Source organism: Aythya marila, assembly GCF_965140915.1.
Source record: "Aythya marila genome assembly, chromosome: 2".
Lineage (NCBI taxonomy): Eukaryota > Metazoa > Chordata > Aves > Anseriformes > Anatidae > Aythya > Aythya marila.
The window spans coordinates 60,672,960-60,693,210 of NC_139043.1; the positions used below are offsets into that span (position 1 = coordinate 60,672,960).

The 20,251-nt window shown below is 42.4% G+C and overlaps 1 protein-coding gene across 2 annotated transcripts in view; it reads left to right on the plus strand.

The window, feature by feature from the left end:
• Window positions 1–20,251, plus strand: part of ITGA9 (integrin subunit alpha 9) — a 221,026-nt gene that overhangs the window by 13,321 nt on the left and 187,454 nt on the right. For both annotated transcript variants that reach the window (XM_082754412.1, XM_082754413.1), the window contains exons 4-8: window positions 2,356–2,479; window positions 9,650–9,717; window positions 12,792–12,921; window positions 14,572–14,657; window positions 17,258–17,326. In XM_082754412.1, the coding sequence (XP_082610538.1) occupies window positions 2,356–2,479; window positions 9,650–9,717; window positions 12,792–12,921; window positions 14,572–14,657; window positions 17,258–17,326 (477 nt within the window). The remainder of the gene's footprint in view (window positions 1–2,355; window positions 2,480–9,649; window positions 9,718–12,791; window positions 12,922–14,571; window positions 14,658–17,257; window positions 17,327–20,251) is intronic.

Genomic DNA, 20,251 nt, shown 5'->3' on the forward strand with positions numbered 1-20,251 from the left:
CTCTTGAATTTTGAATGAGGGGTGCATGGGGATTAAAATCATAAATGAGTTTCCTTAAAGCAAGGAACTGAGTCCCCGAGGCTGCTCTGTACAGGACTACTCACGTACATTGTTTGTCAAGCCAAGTGCTGTTATAAGCATCCTTTGTGTGACGGGTGGCAGTCTTTATGGATTTCTTTCATTGGAGATGCTTCCAATGGCAATGTGCTTGGCTGCAAGGTGCTGAGGCAAGAAAGTGGGTAGCCAAGAGGAAGGAGGAGAGAGGATGTCTCATCTGGGGGGATTGGGTAAAATGTGGAGATCATGGCGGGGTCTGTCCCCAGTCCCTCTGAGATAGCAGGGCTGATGTGAAGTTTCCAGGAAAAGTTGAAAGCATGCGGAGGAGGTGATTTGTAGCAGAGAGCCTGCTTTGTGCACATGGGACCAAGCCTTAAACAAAGCAAATTGATACCCCTACACTGACTTTAGTGACTTAGACCAGCTGGAGATGTGGCCCAGCATGTGTTTAAAGCCCTTGCTCTTTCACATCTCACTTCCTTTTATTCTGAGTAACCCTTGTGCACAGGATAACTTGTGATTTGTCTGGCAGGAATGCAGTGTTAATGCTTGGAGCAAATAGGTTCTGGGAAGGTGTGAACCAGGCTCTATATTGCTGGCATGCATGTCTTTGTGTGGCAGTTGTACTGAGTGCTGTGTCCTGGTGAGGCTGGTTTAGCCCTCGTTGATCTTATTGTCCACTAAAAGGGGAAGGCACCCTGATCTCTGCACTTTGTCTGTACCTTGACTGATGTTGCCAGTCTTGTTGCCACAAAATCTCTGGCATCTTCACTTAAACTAATTACTGGTAAGCAAGATCTGGCTCTTCTGTCACCACGAGCAAAGCTGCCTTTCCCAGTAAGACAAGCCTTTGACTCGCACAGGCATCCTCTGGTGGGATAATGTTCTAGTATGCTTTTAGTAACCTTCTGAGTCCTAGCATCAATTCTAGTCCCCTGGCCATAAGGGTGTGGTGGTTTCACCGCTCTAGGCAGCTAAACACCACAACCGCTCTCTCACTCCCCCTCCTTAGATGAGGAGGGGAAGAAGTAAAGAACAACTCATGGGCTGAGATAAGGATAATTTAATTAAAGGGGAAAAATAATAATAATAATAATTATTATTAAGGAAAGGTTATTATTAACTAAACAATTCAACTAAAGGGGAAAAAAGGGGGAGGGGGAAAGGGAAAAAAGGAAAAAAAAACAAAAAAACAAAAACAAACAAATAAAGGCTATGTGGAAGTGCAGAGGAAAGAAATTACTCTCTGCTTCCCACAAATGAGCAATGCTTGACCACGTCCTTGAAGCAGGGCCTCAACGCACATGTTGAGGTGTTCGGGAGGAGGACCCACATTTTCACAATGAGAGCCCACCCCTCCCCTCTTCTTCCTGTTTCTACCTTTTATTGCTGAGTGTGACACCACATGGTATGGAATAACCCTTTGGTTGGTTTAGGTCAGCTGCCCAGGTGATGTTTCTTTTCTCACTCTTTTGCCCTCCCCCTAGGAGGGTTAGAGAGAGTCCTGATGCTGTGCCAGCACTGCTCAGCAGTAGACACAACACTGGTGTGATAACACTGCTGTTCTAGCTACAAGTGCAGGGCACAGCACTGTATGGGCTGCTGCAGGGAAAGTTAACATCCCAGCCAGACCCAGTACAAAGGGTCAATACACAATGAAAGATCTTGAAGTCTCCAGCGTGAGCTATGACTTGTTGTGACACCTGCTGTTTTCCTCATCATGAACATATGAAGGATTTCCTCATTGCAGCTTTTCAGTGCTTAAAGGGGGCATATAAAAAAGATGGAGAGCAACTTTTTGCTCAGTCATATAATGATAGGATAAGGGGGAATGGTTTTGAACTAAAAGAGCGGAGATTTAGGTTAGATGTTAGAAGAAAGTTTTTCACTCAGAGGGTGGTGAGGCCACTGGCACAGGTTGCTCAGAGAAGCTGTGGATGCCGCCCTGGAGGTGTTCAAGGCCAGGCTGGATGGGACCTTGGGCAACCTGGTCTGGTGGGAGGTGTCCCTGCCCATGTCAGAGGGTTGGAACTGGATGGTCTTTAAGGTCCCTTCCAACTCAAGCTGTTCTATAAAGGATGAGATCTGAGTCACCAAGTAAGGCAATGTCCTAAGCTACAGAAGATAATAGTGAGAAGATGCTGTGACTAGAAAGAGTGGAGTGAAAAGGGTGGGTGACGTGGCAGTGGCGGGGAAGGTGATACTGAGAGGTGCTGTTCATGCACTATGCATACTTTGCCTTGGTTGGAGGGCTCTCCTGTGACTGGGTCAGTAATGCATGTGGTATGATCTGTTTAGGCTTGTGCACACCGCTGGAAAAACATCTACTATGAGACAGAGTACATCCTGCCCCATGGCTTCTGCAACATCATTCCCCCCAACCTGCAGCCCAACGGGCGGAAGCTCTTGCCCTGCTATGAAGGTAAGGGGCAGGGGGGTGGGAGTGGGGCTTACTTCCATCTCCCATCTCATGTCTTATGGCTGCTGTTTTCCCTTTTTTGCAAAACCATCCACAATAACCCTTACTGCTGATGTTTTTCTTTCTTCCTTTTTTTTTTTTTTTTCCCCCTCTGTAACATACTGCTGCCTTGAGGCACAGCTGGGATGGAGGTTGGGTTTTGGGTGAAGATGGGAGAACAGCACAATGATTGAACAGATCCTGAGACTTTTTGTACAAGGTCTCATTTAACTACCTGAGAAATAATATCTTTGTGAATTGTGTTTGGAGGCTATGGTTCTCTTTCCTCTGTATAAATAATCAGTAGATACTGATTTGAGCTTGGACTCTCATGCGTAGCTGTAGAACAGACTAAATAGGAAATACTGTAATTGGGAACCTATTTTCCCATCTCATGGAAATATTTTCATTTTTGTGTTGTGATTTATTAGAGGATTAGAGAGGAAAAAGTGTTGCTTAACACTTTGCTTATTTCAGAGAACTTCTGCAGCAGCTTAATATAACTGCTGCTGTGTTTTAGATGCTGGAAGATGTCTTGATCCCTGTTTGGATCCTCCAAAGGTCTTCATTTAGGTGGGCATGAAGAAAGAGGGCCCCACCACCCTGAACAATGGGCTACTGTTCCTGTTGTTTTTACTGTAAATCCCAAGTGTCAACATCTTAATTTTCCATTTTTCTGGTGCATTTGAAATCTTTGTATCATGTTTCCTCTCCTAAACACTTTAGAAGACAGCATCATCTCAGCCAAAAGCAATTAACTAAACCAGTGGCGTAAGTATCCTGTTATGAAGAAGACAGGGTGTCTCCTAAGGTTTCTCAGCCCCCAGAGAGGCACTCAGGGAAAATACCTTTTTGGGTTTCTCCTTCTTGTCCCTGGCATTCCCCTCTTGCCTGTAGGAGCCTGAGGAAGCGTGGGAGTTTGGAAGACAAGGTGTAGCATGGTTTGATGTGGGCAAGACTTCTGATTTTATTTATTGTTTTCATTGCAAACCCATGCAATTTTTGTCTTAATTGCATGTTTCAGTCTGGAAACAGCACACACTTGTGTATTGCATGTTTAACCAGTCCTGAAATTATTTGTAATTTGAAACGTGAGAGTTTTTGAGTCTCTTGAACCAGCCACCCCAGCTGATCTGTGACAGAATACAAGTGAATCACGTAAGCCTTCCTGTTGTGAGTGCTGTCCCATTGTATTTGTTCTTTTTCTTTCATTCCTGTCAGTAAAACCAGGTTTGGGTTTCACAGTGAGTTAACACAATGCAAATTGTCTGATACAGGCCTTGATGGTCAATGCACATGTATGGAGATGCTGCCAGAGCTTCCTCTGAATCTTTGTCATCACTCCGGCTTTTGCTTTAAAAACTGCTTGTCTGAATCTGTTGCAGGGAGGTGGTTTCTAGAGGAGACAAACTGCTGGTGTTTTTCTGTGCGTCATGTCTTGAGAGTAAAATGGCTGCTAATCTGACAGGATATTTGCCAGGAATTGCTAGAAAATAGAAACGTGTGGGCCTAGCGTATGCAAAACAGCCAGTGGAAAATTGGCAGGGCTGGTTGCAGTACAATGTTGGCTTAGCTTCACTGCATGCTAGAATGAAAATTGGAGTTTTGGGACTGATTTCTCTCCTCCCCGCCCCCCCCATCTGCCATTGTCAGACATGAAATCACAAAGTGTCGCAAGGGATGGCTGTGTTTGTTTGCTGCTGGAACTTTTAGGTTTTGATAAAGCAAGCCTGATCCTGAATGTGAGTGATAGCCATGATACGGTATGCAGACGGGTGCATTGTTTGAGGTTGGCTGTGATCTGCTCATCTTGCAACAATCCTTTTAAGCTTTTTCCTTCGCTTTCTGGAAGGAGGAGAAGAAATTCTCCTCCACTGACGCTACGGGTTGAGAGAAACAGTCTGAGGGAAAGAAGCTGGAGGTTTGATAGGAATAATAAATGCAGTGAGTAATGCAACCCAAGTGCCTCTAAAGCCAGAGCCTGTAGTTAGTGAACCTAAGCCAGAGCCTGTAGTTAGTGAACCTAAAGTGATAAGCCTTGTGAGAGGCTAATGTGGCCGTACAGCTCACAAACAGAAGTGGCTTGCCAGCTGGTGAAGCATGTAGGCCAGCTGAGCACACATCAGTCGCCATACGTCTGTGTGCGCACAGCTCAAGACAGATATTAGCTTGTGTAACAAAAGTCTTGTGCCAGAAAGGGAGAGGAATCTGACCTCAGGACGGACGTCCTTAATGCACACAGTATGTTTTCTATCTGCATAAAACAGGCTTAATAATTAAAGACAAAAAAGGAAATCTCAGTTTCCTGACTGAATGGTAGTGGTGCAACAACACAGTGGTCTCAATACATCTTACTCTTATCCAGTTTCCCTGAAACAGCTGACAGAAGTCTGGAAGCTATTGAGAGCTAATGAGAACAGCAGAAAGCCTAATAGTTAAATGCCATCTTTCTGAGTAGGAACTAATCTGGTTTATATGAGCTGGCTGTCCTCTCAGGTATAGCTGGGGTATGGAGCCATGCTCTTCCAGGCGGTGCTTTCACTTGTTTATTTTTTGCTAGCTGCCTGGTCACCCCCCAGTACCTTCAGTTTGCAATGAAGTGTTCGTTTCCAGCATGAGAGGTAGCCCAGCTGTACAGGGAGAGCTGGGATGGTTTCCTAGCCTTCTGTGGTAGGAGCTGGTGATGGAGGCAGGCAAGCTGGTGGACTGTGTGGTTAGGAAATAAGGGGAACAGCACATGCTCACGTGCCTGCCCTCCAAAGGGATGAGCAAGTGCTGGGTCCAGACCACACTTGTTTTTCTGGGAGGCATCAAAATATCCCGGCTTTGTGGTGTAAACCAATGCCACAGTGCTAGGTCAGAAAAATTACTACTGTTTTTTCCCAGTATAGTAGAACACAGGAAGATGGGAAACAGGATGCTCTCAGTGCAAATGGTAGCTTATTGTAACTGTCCATTTCGCTTTCATTTGTGAAAATGGTAAAGGATTTTATTGCACAGTGAAACTCATGCTATTTTATGATATTGAAGTTTGCTTAGAGACTTAGGTTTGGTCAGAGAAGAGGTTGTGGAGCATTTGCCTTCAGTGTCATCACACATCATAGCTCATCCTTTTTTGTGTCTTCTTTTAACCAATTACTTCTTCCTCAGCCTTACTTCTCTTATAAACTAAGATTAACAAAAAAAAAAAAAAAAAAAAAGGGAGGTTTAAGCAATTATTTCTGGCATGTTTTCAAAGTCACAAAAGCAGCCACCTCTTTCATGCTCAGCCTCATCTTATTGTTTTGCTGTCAGCTGTTGCTGCAGCAGTTAATTTAGTGGCTTGTGGTCTGCATAAATGAGGGTGTGCAGTGGTCTGTGGACAGATGAAAGAACAATAAAGAAGTGTAAAAACAAAGGATCCTTTCATGACAGCAGTTATTGCCTGCAGATATGTGGAAACCACCTAATCCACTGCATGTAATATCTAAACCTCATGCAAATGTTGCTGTTCAGGTGTGCAAAAACTGTAAGCTCATGCAGTATCTGCACAGTTTCCTGATGGCTTATGGTTTCAGTGCATTGATGGGTGGATGGATGGATGGTGGTATGAGTGGCAGGTGTCATGGCAATGTACTAGGGTGGAGGGGAAGTAGAAGCAATCTTGGTTTTTATGCCTTTGGGGATCTTCTGCTGCTTGGGCGAGGCAGAACAGCTCTAGGAGGGGACAGAAGTCTGTGGGGCTGGAAAGTGACTATCCAGGATGTGAGGGGCAGTGGCCCTGGTTGTGTGAGCTGGAAGGCGATCTGCCTGGGGTGAGAACCATGTGCAAGTGGGAGTGAGGTGGCCTGAAGAGAGGAGTGGCTTTTGTGCTGAAAGAATAATGCCAGAATCCAGGAGCCCAGTGTCCAACCAGGCTAGGCTGCTGTCTCCCTGGGCAGGACTGCCTGTGTTGGCATCCCGCCAAAACATGCTGCTGCTTTCTTCTCTGTTTCAGTGGAGTTTTAAATGCTCAGGTAGCCTTAATACCTGTGGTGTTTGTGCCTCTGTGCTTCAGATTCTCTTTGCAGAATGTCATTAAAGCTGTTTTCTCTCTCAAGGGTGGTAGGAAAATAGATGAATCGATACGTGTGATCTGTTTGGGTCGCATAGCGATAGGATAGATGGATACCTGTAGGGTGGAAGGATGGTCACTGCTTTGCATTTTTGCTGTATATCATGCCACGCTACTGTAATGAATCCATTTATACCCCTGTAAGCTCTTTTTTTTTTTTTTTTTCTTTTTTCTGAGAAGTATAATCAGGTATTTATTCAAGCCAAATATTTTCATGTCGTGTCTTCATTTCACAGAGACAATGGTTATATCCAAGCTCAGAATTTATTTGAAATGCTGTAATTCCAACTGACCACTGTTACAACCACAGTGTAACTAGTTATTTAAGTGAAGTCTAGGGCTATTAGTTTGATCAGATAGTACTGGCAACATAAGTGACTTAAAAACACTGAACACCACAGGAAGCCATGAATGATGTCTGTTGAGTATGAGCTTCAGTGGACATACCAATTGAGTTTATTGTACAACCATTTAAACCACCAAATCTCTCCTATTCTTTATGCATTGCAGCCAGTCATTCATCTCATTTAAAGAAAACCCTTTTTTTCATGGTCTGACAATGAAAACAATTATGTGTTTTTCTGTTCCTTTTCTAATATGTATATTGCTGATGAAAATCAGCTTTGTTGTGTCCTGTGATGTAGGGGCTTTTGTTTTCAAGTTATTCCTGGATCTGAATTTGACCTCTTTTTAAAAAAAAAGTAGGCAAAATTATACTATAATAAAATAATGCTTTGAATTTGATACACTTTTTGACATGATTGGAGAAATAATTTAATTTTTGTACAAGCATTTCTTTATCAAGAATTTGTACAGGCATTTATCAGAAGAAAATCCTTTTTATCCCAAGAAATGAAGTTATCTTGTTTGTTGTTGGAACACAACTGCATGAAGCCCTGGACTCATCCACCAGCCTTGAATGGCTGCTTTGTTGCATGGCTGAAGCTGTTACTCTTTCTTCTGTCATCCTCACATGGTTTTACATTCCCTTGGTTTCTATTTGCAGCTACATTCAAGGGGTGGCTTGTGTCAGCTGGGATACTCACATCCACAAGTGTTTGTGGAGGGAGCCTTCCATTGCCTGGAGCAACATGGGGTGATGATTTGGAGAATCAGGACTCTCATACACCAAAACTTCAGTTTCTGGGGCATTCAGTTGTGTTTGAGACTTTTATTTATGCTGCAGAGGGTGAGATGTAAGGCACAAGTGGGTACCCTGGGTGCTGTGTAAACAAAGCTTGGTAAAATAGTTAAGGCAGGATTGTTTGTGGGAAAAAGTGTTGTAAAACCTATTGATAGAAGGAGAAATTTTAAAAACCACAAGTAAGAAGTACATTTTATTTGCCATTCAACCTGTGCTGAAGCATTCCAGGTGATTATTTCATTATTTTTCTGACTTAAATCTTTCACTACATTAGTTAAATGTCCTATGGCAATTTTCCCCTTTTATTTTAAAGCAAATTGAACTGTGTGGATTTTTTTTTTTTTGAAGGAGACACTTAAAGAAACTGTGAGCTGAGCCTAATACCCTTTTTTGTAGGGAAATATACAATTTTAAATCCATCAAATAGTCAGCGTGGCCCAGCTGCAGCAGCTGGTTGTGGCCTTGCACTCTGGGGCTGGAAGGCCTCTTGCCAACCCATGTAAGGGGATGTTCGCTGTGGGGTGATTTTGGATTACCAGAACCTGGGAGATACCACAGGCTGAGTGTGGAATTGGGAAGAGGGAGGATCTGTTTATGCCTTGGTACATTGGGTGTAAGAAAAAAATTGTGGTTGGAGGTGAAAGTGCCTCAGTTGGGCGAATGTGGAATTTGTGGCAGTGCATCCCATGCAAGGCTGGAAACGCAACCACTGGAAAAGTAGGGCCCTTTGGGACACACACAGCATTATTTCTCAGGAAATGCCAGAGGGAGAAACCTCATCTCCTCAGCTTGCTGAATAAAAAGTGCTCATGTCTACAAACAAGGATTTTTTTCCAAGTGAGGAGAGCCTGACTCAGTGAGTCACTATCTGTGAAAACCTAGAGATTCAGAGCCCTGGTGCTGCCTGTAAACAGCCAAGAGAAGGCCTGGTGAATACTGGTTTCACTGCTCTGTGGGTGTGCTGCTGCACATTCCCACTGGGAAGCCGGGTGTGTGGGGGCACGGCTGCTGCTGATAATTCCTTTTGGTCTTCACTATGATAAAATTAAGTTCGTGAGGAGTTTCTTTTGGTTCCAAAGAGGCCACCGATTCCATTACTTTTTCTTTTTTTAATCATTTAGCCATGAGTTAATGATGCTTGCTTTAAAGAAGAAGAAAAAAGAACAACAACAACAACAAAGTTACTGAGCTATTTGGAGACTGTTTTTGGAGCCTGAATTACTCTTTCTCCTGGACTTTTTTTTTATTCTTTGGAATCCTACTGTAACACAGGAAGTGTCAATATGCAGAAGCTGTGTAGTCATTATTCACTCATTATTATGGTAAATATTTGACAGTAATGGTCAGGAAAAAAGCTTCTAAGTGGAATGTGATTTCTCCCCACACCATCCCTTGAATTTAGTGTTTTTTTGTTTGTTTGTTTGTTTTTATAAGGAAAGTGGGTTTTTGTTTTTTGTTTTTTTCCCCTTCTGTTTTCTACTGAAGGCTAAAGTAAAAATTCCTCAGGTTTGACAGGGAAAACAATTGCTTCATAAAACACAGACGAAAGCTCCTTTGCTGGGGACTGGGAGCCCTGTGATCTGGGAGCTGTGAGCATGTGGCTGAGAGCAGTGGAGCTGAGCATCCTCCAGATGAGATGAGCAGACAGTTGATTAAAAGTGGTGCCCTCTCCTTCCTCCACACCTCTTTCCTAGGGATGGTGTCCCAGAGCATCCCTCCACCAGAAATGCTTTCAGGGTCCCCCATCCTACCCTGGCAGCCTCCAGGCTGTGTGTAGGGGGATGCAGACCTCTTGGGTGTGAAATGCCCACTGCGTGGTGATGGTAGGGGTGGTATACTTGTTGCCAGCACAAGCCAGAAGTGACTGTGGTTTGTTTTCTTCCCTTCTCCCACCCAGAGTACAAGAAGAAGTACGGGGAGGAGCACGGTTCATGCCAGGCGGGGATCGCGGGTTTCTTCACCGAGGTGAGCAGAGGTGGTGTGGTGGGGATGGGGTTTGTAAGCAGAGATATCTCTGTGTCTAATGCTATTTTTTTTCTTTCTGCAGTGATCTAAACCATTTTTCCCTGAATGAGTTTCTTTAATTATGTGTACGTGAATATATAAATACATAAATTTGCACAAACACACACACACATATATATACACATATATTCAGAATAAGATAAGAAACACATTTTTTTTCAGTTCTGTTTCAGTTCTTCATTTCAAAAAGGTGGAAAAAATAGCATACAGAGCTGATATGAATACTGGATCATATTCTTTGCTATACAGCAGTTTATCAACCATGTTTTAGTTGAGGCAAAGATGACTTTGTTCCCTGATGTATCTACTGGATTTTTTTTAATTCTTCAAGATCTAAAAAACAAAGCCAAAAAAAGCCCCCAAAAAAACACAACTAGTTCAGTGCAGTGTCAGGCTCATTGCTGTCATGTCCAGTATATGCTTAGTCCTAAATACAGATGTGCTGGGCTGCAGACCTTGTTGTCCAGGCTGATACAGAAGTGATGTGCCCTCTGCACTGTCAGGAGCTGATGTCCAAGTAAACAGGAATGGCAGTCAGGCACTGTTGCCACAGTGGCACTGCCCGATAACTTGATGTATCATCGGCAGCATCTGTTTCCTGGCTTCCCTGCTCTCTCCAGCCTGTTTCTGTTCCCATGCTTTAAATCCTTCTTTGCTCACCTAATTCAAAAGACAGCTTTGAACTTCCATTGCTTCGGGCCCAGTGGCGGCTCCAGCACTACCAGACTGAGCAGGAAACGCAGATAAATAGCTTTTTGGGTCAAACAGGCAAGCCCCTACCATATTTTCAGTGCTGCTGATGGTCGTTGTTCCTGCCAGTAAACGATCCCTTGACCTCAGGGGCACGGCAGCTTCCAAGGAAAAAAGCTGTGGCTGAGCACATCCCATACTTTGTCTGGGTGTGCAGTCCTGTCCCTCTAGGATTATTAGGAAATTTGCTTGTTTAAAGTCCCTGCTACTGCAGCCGCTCACCCCAAGGGGTCTGTAGTATGGGAGTGATTTCCCACAAGGACGGAGTCCACCCAAGGCTTGCGCTGAAATGAGTGGTGAGGCAAAATAACTGTTTTCTGTCTTCCCTGTGGCTGGAGAAATTACCTAGGCTTAATGTTCTCCAGGCTTCACTAAATCCTCTGCTGGGGCTATTTAAACCCACATCTGCTGCTTTCCAAAAGCAAAGGTTTGCTGTGAGGATGCTGGAAGCTTTGAATCATGAACACATTCTGCATCTTCATCTCCTTTATTTTATTTTTTTCCCTAAATAAAATTATTTGGTTGGCAATAATGTCTTTATTTTTTGGAGTGAAGTTGTAATTCACTGAAACAAAAATAGTTGTGTCCTACCCCTATAAGCAACAGGTTTCCCTCTGACCAAAGCATGGTTAAAAAATGCTATGAGCAGTTTCAAATCAGTTCATGTCTTTACTCTGTCACATGCAGGTGTTTTGTGCTAATGCTTGATCCTAGAAAATGAAAAAAAGTGTGCCATTTTGCCAGCAGCAAATGAGCAGGTGATGTTCCATAAACAAAAGCAAATCTGAAAAACACCTATTCAAGTTCTGCTTTAAATCATGACAAAAATAGCAAAGAAAATCCTGGAATTGGGTTCACGTGCATGTTTAGGTCTCCATGTGTGAAAAACAGCAAGAAGTTTTTCTCACCAGTTTGGAACTGGGAAAAGAAAAAGAAAGGGTTTCCCTCTTGTTTATTGTCCTCTTATGAATAACCAGCAAAACACAGACATTTTTACTTGTTACAGCCTGGCACTTGATAATGTGAATTTACATTGTTTTCCAAGTGTTTGAAGAAAAGAAAACTTTTTTTAAAAAAAACAAACAAACAAAAACAAAACAAAGACTATTAGTGTTTTACATGGTCTCCTTCAATGGGAAAGAGCTCTGAGGGTTGAATGCAGTTGTAATATGAGAAGTACAGTTGAGGGTAGAACCAAACCTTCTAGAGAACCAGGGTATCTCCATGGTAGATATTTGGGAGCAGGTTTTGAGGTACACTCAGGACATAGAAAAAGTCACTTTAGAGAGGATGTTCAACTGGAAGCACTATTTTCGCGCAATTAATTTACTTTAGAGATGGCTGGTTCTTACAGTAGGCTGATAAAAACTCCTGCTTCCTCTTTCCCTGGTCCAGCACAGCCGAAGCATCAAGTGTTGCTCTGAATTTTTTCAGCAATGCTTGGAGTTCAGCCAGTAACTTCAGGATGTAGGATTCAACTTGAAACTCACCCTACTTTCCTCTCCTTACCTTTGCCACCATGGCTACCATTTAAAATCTCTGCAATGTCATTGTTGCACCTCTTCCAGCCTTGCTTGTGACTTTCTTGCATCCCCTACTCATGGGAATAATGGGAATTTTGTTGTACAGGTGTGCCAATGTACATTTGATTTTGATTTGAAAGCATTCTCCATGAGCATCTATATTTGGATGTTGGATCTGGGCGATCTCAGTTGACGTGTTAAAAAAGCATCTTTTTTTTCTTTGATTTCCAGTCTTTCAAAATCCTGATTTGCTCTTTGTGTCTGTGATTAAATATAGCCAGGTTTGCTCTGAAAGAGTGGAACATTTTTGAAGACAGCAAAGCAAGATGCTCAGTTCTTTAAATGTGCACACTTGGCTTGCTGTCTTTGGGTCTTCTTGAGGCTAGCTGGGAAAGGCAGCAGGTAGAGAAGCATTTTTTGTGTGTTAGCAGGGAAAATTTTATGGCGAGTAAGGTTGAGGAGTGTCTTTTACTGAAGTTGCAGTACAGCTGAGCAAAAGCGGGCCATAGAAAGGGAGATCAAGAATTTCAAGGATATGTATAGTGACCTTTGTGCTTGGGAAGAAAGAGATTCTACATGAACACAGAATGGAGGTTCTTATAGATGGGCTTTTAAATGGTGTTTTAAGTTAATATCCTGTCCTTTTCTCATTATTTCATAAGGAATGAATTGTTGTCCAGTTTTGATTATTACTTACTGTTTCCCCATCCTTTCCTCACCCTGCTGTTTTTCCTGTTGTAGGAGCTGGTCATCATGGGGGCACCAGGATCTTATTACTGGACAGGAACAGTCAAAGTGCTGAATCTCACTGACAACATGTATTACAAACTGAATGATGATGCTGTAATAGCCAGGCGTTACACCTACCTTGGTAAGTAGCTCTGTGGTGCTTTCTGTGAGAAAGGTTGAGTTGAACAACATGTTTCAGGGCTTTTATGCTGTAAAGTTGATATTGATTTTTTGATGGTGTAGAGTATGTTTTTGAAAAGTGTGAAGAGTACCTGAATTAAAGGGTTACCTACTTGGAAACAAATGTAAGCAACGAAACAGCCAGACTAGGCCCCTTTTTGAAAAACTAGCAAATGAACAACAGCAACAAAAAACCAACCAGCCTTTTTTTTGAGTAATTTTTTGAGTAATATGGAAAGTGCATTTGGACTGAGAAGCAGGTTGGTAGTGGGCCTCCTACATTTGTCCTTTTACATTGTGATGGAAAAACTATGCGTATCAGTTAGGCTGTGTTTCTACTGTAAAATGGATACAATACATAATTACAGAAGTTGTATTGCAGAGACTAATTTGTTTGAGCAAAAATATTACCACGTAAGTGACTCATTGGCAGCAGAAGAAGGCTATGAAATAATTGGCTTGAGAAGGATGGTTTGAGTAATCTTTAATGTTAACTCCATTGGTTTTACTTGCTCTAAAACTAGCTAATGTCCCAAGCATAATTAGTTTAAAGGCTTCCACCAAATCCCTAGTGCTCAAGACTTAGAAAGCATTTCAAACAATCAGTGGTTTGATATTGTTTGACTAAAGACTTGCACTGACCTGTCTTCTTCCCTTTAACCTTTAGTCTTTTAAAAAAATACCACTTGGGAGATGCTGCTTGGAGATAGCTAAGTGAGGAGTGCTTTTAAGGACATATTATTAATATTTAAGGACATATATAGATTTTGCCACTGATAGACCTAAAATATAGTGATTACCATGTAGACAAGTGCCTCATAATTTACAACAGAAAAGCTAAGTCAAATGCAAGACAGCCTTAGAAGGAAAGTACTCTGCTCTACGTACTCTTCTCTAGTTATTATATATATATCATTTTAATATAACAAATAAGATCAAATCTTTGATCTCCTTCTGTCAAATACACTCTTTCTTTGATCTATCCTCCTCTCTTTATTCTTGTGTAAACAAAAATCTTTTTAAGCCATTAACTTTTCTGACCCTTTTGTCTACTCTCCTCCATTTCCCTCCCCCCCCACCCCCCCAAAAAAAAAAAAAAGGCATGTAATTTCCCCAGCTTTCCTGGGCAGTGATTTCAGCCAAAGGAGGAGACTTGTGTCCAGCTTATGTGGGACTGTTGCTCTTTGATGTGATACTTCTCTGCCATGATGTGCTCCCCTTGTTCTGTTTGTCTCTGTTTATATGCTGCTGTTTTACCACCTCCCTTTAGGGACTCGGGGTTACCGAACTGTTCCCTGTAACTGTTTTGTGTGCCCCCCCTGCATGTTCCCTGCTGACACACACACCTTTTTTCTCTCCACTTTTGGAAGTGTACCAGAGGTTGTACTGCCATTTCCTGAAGCCTCGTGCTCTGGAACTGAGTGAATATTGGTGCATCCTGGACAAAATGGTTGCATAACACTAACAACGCGCAGTCTAAGAGGAGCCATGAAACCCGATGAGCATGCTCCAGATGGCTGACCTGTTTCTCAGGCTCTTTCCTTTTGTCCTTATTTATCTATTTATTTATTTTTCCTCTCTTCTCTCCCACCCCACCTCATCTCCTGCTCAGGATACGCAGTGACAGCAGGTCATTTCTCTCAGCCGACTTCCACGGACGTCGTGGGAGGAGCTCCCCAGGATGGAGGCATCGGAAAGGTGCGGCTTTTTGTCAAACAATAATGTGGTCGGATGCAACTGGGCAAGGAAAGTAGTATTGATGCAGTTCCCACATGTGTGACAAGCCAAGAGATTTTTGCCTACAGAGTAGTTTTGGAGCACTATGCAGGGGAGAGGTGAGGTGGTTTGATGAAGTCATCAAATTTTCTCCACCTGTCTCTTCTGGTGCTTGACATCCCTCCTCCCTCTCTTTCCTCTCTCTCCCACCCAATCTTTTAAATGGTTATTTTAACAAGACAGTGGCAACATTTCTTTCACACCACTTCTGTTCAGGATTTCTAATGTACAGGCATGGCCTTGTGTAGAAATGTACAGACATACCTTGTGTAGAAATAAGAAAAATCGGAAAAAGAGGGTTAGTCCTCTACTTGTTTTCTTCAGACATTTGACAATGCTTTCCATGTAGACTGTATCCCTACTTGCTTCAGGGTAGCACTTCTAATAGCATGAAATTTAGTAGCCTTATTGATGTCTCTCTTAAAACGTGTTACAATACAATAGCATTTAATAGGTTAACATCTGGATTTCTGACAGCTGTGCTCAGAAATCTTGGTGACAAGCTCTTCAGAAGGCACAAACCCAAAGGTTTTCCTGTAGGTATATGTATGTACAACCCCAAGGGTGTAAGCCTGTGAATGGCTGGATGGAGGTAGCTGATGCATTAGGTGTGCCTGTTGTTTCTCTGTAGGATACCCAGCTGCTGTTGGTAGCAGGGTGATGGTAAGCACTGGGACCGCTCTATGCTTCTGAATCAAAAGTGGAGGAGCAGGACTAGGGAGAAGGAGGGAAGGGATGTGAAGTATTTGCTTTTACCACTCTTCCTTTCAAATCATATTGGGGCCTACTATCACCAGTTGCTCCAGCAGACACATCTGGTCCTTCCACCTTCTTCCCTCTACTGCTCAGTTGTAGCTGAGTCCTAACAATAAGGAGTGAAAGGTCTCCATTAGCAAGAACACTGTCCTTTGTTTTAGACAGATTGTGTCCTTGCAGTTGCTGGGGGCAGCAGAGTAAATGGGGATAATGGAATAAAAGTAGAGGATGAACTTGGTATGTACACCTGGTCTGGCATGACTAGGACATAAGGGATATAGCAGCAGCACAGTTGCTACTGAGAAGACGTGCACAAGATAGTTTCCTTATCCCAGGTGCTCTGCTATGGTTGCTCCAGTGCATTTTCCTTCCAACCCGTTTTCTCAGTGGAACAGATTTAAATTCTCTACAAGGAAGGAGAAAAAAAAATGTAGCTGCTAATGTGAGATCCATGAGGAAGCAGCTGGCTCTGTAGGTTAAAGACTGTTGCTCTAGTTGCAAAAGCTCCTGTTATTCTCACTTGGCATGGAATGTGGGTAGCAGGAGTGCATGGCAATGGGGGCGGTAAGAGGTGTTGAATGCTGGACATAATGCTGAACAGTCCTGTTGTGCTTTCCACACTCTCTAATAAGTTAATCCTTACCACTTCCCCAAGAGAAAGTGATTACTGTTCTCACACCCTTTCCATTGATGAGAAAGCCAAGAAACTTAACAAGACCGAGTCATTTCCCAAATGGCACCAGGAGTGTCTTTAGTAAAGCTGGGTTTGGAGTCATGACACCTGGCAACATGCACTCGCTGCTAAACAGGCTGCTGCAAAAACTGGGGAGTCCTTTATATCTACAGCAACAATCCACGGTGAATACGTGCTGTGTTCTCAGCTGAGAATGGCTTTGAACTCTGTCTCACCACCTATTAATAACTCTCCACATATTCAGCTATGTCAAGTGCTTGGCTCAGCCACACGGCCTTGGAAAATTAGGATCCTTCGTCCCACAAACAGCATGAAGACCTGCTGGGAAGAAGCCTGTCAAATGCTGGAAGAGTCTCAAAAAACGCTGACTGAGCCAGCCCTTCTGCCAAAGGGAGTCCCTTCCTACAAGCAACGTGCTTTAGGTCTTAAATTTTGGTACAAGATCTGTTACTGGACTTCTATCAATGCTTTTATCCCCAGGAGTTCCTGGTTAAGCAGTTTCTCCTATGGAAATGAGCAACAAGTGGACCGAGTTTGAATGGCTATGTATTTACAGATCATTTCAGAAGAAACAGTGCAAATGCCTTGAGTGATCTGATTGGGATTTCTACTCTAAATGCTAAACCATTACGAAGTTTGCAGTGCTGTACGTGCAGGCATGGGTCCCTGAGAAGGGAAGGCTGGGTAGGGGAAGGGAAGCAGCGTTGTGCCTTCTCAGCCCTTTGCCCTGCTCATTTCCTGGCATTCTCCAAATGCCTGTTGTTTGAGAGCTGGAGAGTTCCTTTATGGGTTGCTTTTAAGTACTCAGCACATGCTCACATACAAAAAAGTAGGTGACTAAATACTGTTCAAGCATCTCTTGTGACAGGAGGTCTGTGATTCATCAGGAAAGTGGGGAAGTACATGCTTTGTCTTTTAAAACAAGACTGAGCAATAAACTGTCTTGAAGTTGTATCTTGGCAATAGCCATGGCCACGATCATGATGCAGATACATGGAGAAAGCACCAATGCTGTGCCTTTATGTGCTTCGTAGTTACTATTGGTTAACCTTTTTCTTTTTTCACTTTTCAGGTTTATATTTTCAGAACAGACAGGCGATCAGGGTCTTTGGTGAAGATTTTTCAGGCATCAGGAAAAAAGGTGAGATTTTATGTTTATATGTTTTCATCTGAGGGTGGAGGGAGGGGAAATAAAGGCAGGTTTGTCTTAGAGCATCACTTTCAATTTACTGCTTTGTGAATTTTTGATCAAAGGCTGTTTTTCCTCATCTTTCCTGAAGATGTGAACCTATTGTACAGACCACCTGTATTCCCTTTGTCTTGCAATGGTGGCGACTTCAATCTCTGCTCAATGCCCATGGGACTGAAGTTAAGGGTTTTGCTGAAAATTGTACTACTGGTTCTGCCTAGCCTTACACAAATGTAGCAGCAGCTTCTGCTGTTGCCTTCTGAGATGTAGCAGAGCCCAGACAGAGACATTTCCTCTGACTAGATGTTACTAGTAGCCTGGAGCTTGGTTTATTACACAAAGCCCCTCTCTGTTTTTCTCTACCCTGCTGTGACAAGGCAGGGACATGAGAGTTATGCTGTTTTGTGGAGGAGCAGCTTTTGTGCCTCAGGAGAGGATGATTTTCCTCTTCCAGCCATGAATCAGTCCTGAGTATTTCTGTTATGATTGCTGCCTTAGAACTGAACCCTGCCTCCTGCCCAAAAATGTAGTGAATGCTGGTGAGATACAACTCCCCCATGCAATGTTGTGTTTGAGTGGGGAATGGCTTACATTCTTCGCTGGGAGCTTGCCGGTGATGTGTCACATGAAGAATGAAGTGGACAGTATGTCTAGGTGTAGATAAAAACAAACAAAGGTTTATTTGGGAATAACACCCTGAGGACACAACACTGTTTACCCGGGGTTGCCTGTTTTCTCCTGGGATGAGAGGAAATGCAGAAGAAAAAGGTTACTGGCTCTCAAAAGCATCTGGCTCTAGAGAGATCTGCCATCCTCAGAAGGATCTGAGCATTTGACTGTATTATTAAGTGGGTAGTATATTAGCATGTTCCCCCCCCCAAAAAAAAAAAAGACGACTGTTGTCATCTTTAAAAACATGCCTGGAATACGTAAAAACTGCAAGGATGTGTGGGTAGATGCTGTGACTTGTGTTCAGGAGTCTCTGCAAAATGTCTTTCTCTGCGCTGTAGCAGAGTTGCCAACATCTTGAAAGGAAAAGCCCTCCCAGTTCATCTGGGGCACCTCCTGTGTTTGATTGTTTCCTGTTCATTTTTTTCCCTGTTGACTTTTAATTGCCCCTAAGGATGTGCTCCTGGAGAAGTATTCCTCAACCTAATAAATAGAGCTATCAGGAAGTTTCCAGGTCCTAGCCAAAAACTTTCATTTTTCAATGTAATCACATTATTCGTATATGAAACTTAACTAATCAAGTATTTACATCCTTCAAGTACTTCTAGGCTGTCATCACCTTCTTTCCCAGTAGTATGCTTTCTACAAATTCTGTAAAATCTGAGTGAGGATTGTATTTTAAAAGAAACCTATCCTAAATCACAGCTTTTCTGTTTTGTGACTGAAATATAACCAGACATGCTCAGCAATGAGCAATTCTTGGAAATGAGCTCTCAGCAAATGCTGTGTCCTTCCGAGTGGTGTGAAAGGTTCATTGCTCAAACATTCCTGTTAGACAGACATTAGTGGGCAGTTTCTTCCTTCCTTCCCTTTTTTTTTTTTTTTTTTTTTTTATTCTGTGGAGGCCGAACAAGGAAATCAGATGCAGAGATGAAAAAAGAAAACGTGGTGGCTCATTACAAATGTTAAGTGCACAACTGTCAGGTTCTCACAGCACCATGAACTCACCCACACTGCAGACGTACCACATTGCAGTTAAGTAAATAATAGCCTTCCCCTGAAAACTGCCTGAATACACAGTGAAATGCTTTTCATAACTTTCACTCCTTACCCATGAGAAATTTGTTTTAAAACTTTAGCGGATTAAAAAAATAAACAAATAAAAAATCCACAAGGGAACCTAAACTACAAAATAACTGGAATCAAATGATACTTGAGGTCTGACCTTAAACCCACACAAGCACAAAAATCTGAGTTACAAACTGAAACTCTATCCTTAACTCACCCCACTGTATAGATTTAGCAGCTTTTAAATCTTTTAAGACTCTAAAGAGTGAAGCTGCTGCTGCCCATCTCCTGTTGTGCCCGGTGGTTCTGGCTCACATGTTTGGAGCTATTGGACATGGAAGGCTGTGGTGCAGGGATCCACAAACAGGAATGTGAAAACATGCAAGAAGTGTGATTCATTCTTTTTAACCTAAATAATTACTTGTTTAACCTCAATTTTTCCTGCTATGTAAACAGCTCTCAAGTTCAAATATGAAGAGCTGTCTTTTAATTTTTCTTTTAGAAGTTACTTTTAGTTTTGAGACTATGGTTTTTAACTAGTCTCAAAGAGTATGCCTTGTGGTACCTTAGCAGAAGTGGATGAAATAAGAGCAGAATATCATTCTTGCTTTTGGCTTCTTTTTTGTGTTTAAATGTGTTTTTAAATTCATAATATGGATGCTGGTTGGGAGATTGTTAGTATTTCATATTCACCTGTATAAAAACGATATAATGAATTTCTTAAATTTAAGCAATTTAGTTTTGTCAAGCAATAATAATCGGAGATGGAAGTGGCTTAGTTTTTTTCTGCGTCAACTGAAAAGTTTTTATTGTATGTGAGAGGAAAGGTTACTAACAAAACTCACAACCAGTGCTGTTAATTAAAAGTGACTGATACAAATAGAATATGTGAAAATATTCCACAAATGAGGGGTAATTTCAAATGCCTCTTTTAATGGATGCTCCTTTCTCTCTCCCCCCCCCCCCCCCCCCCCTTTTTTTTGTTTGTTTGTTTGTTTGTTTTAGGCATTGCCAGAAGATCTCTGGTATATAAGTTCAGGTCTCTTTAGGAATGAATATGGGCATGAATAATCGCCAGCAAGGTCTCGGTTTGGGAAACTTATTTCACCCCCTTCCTGGTGTTAAGCATTTGACAACTGA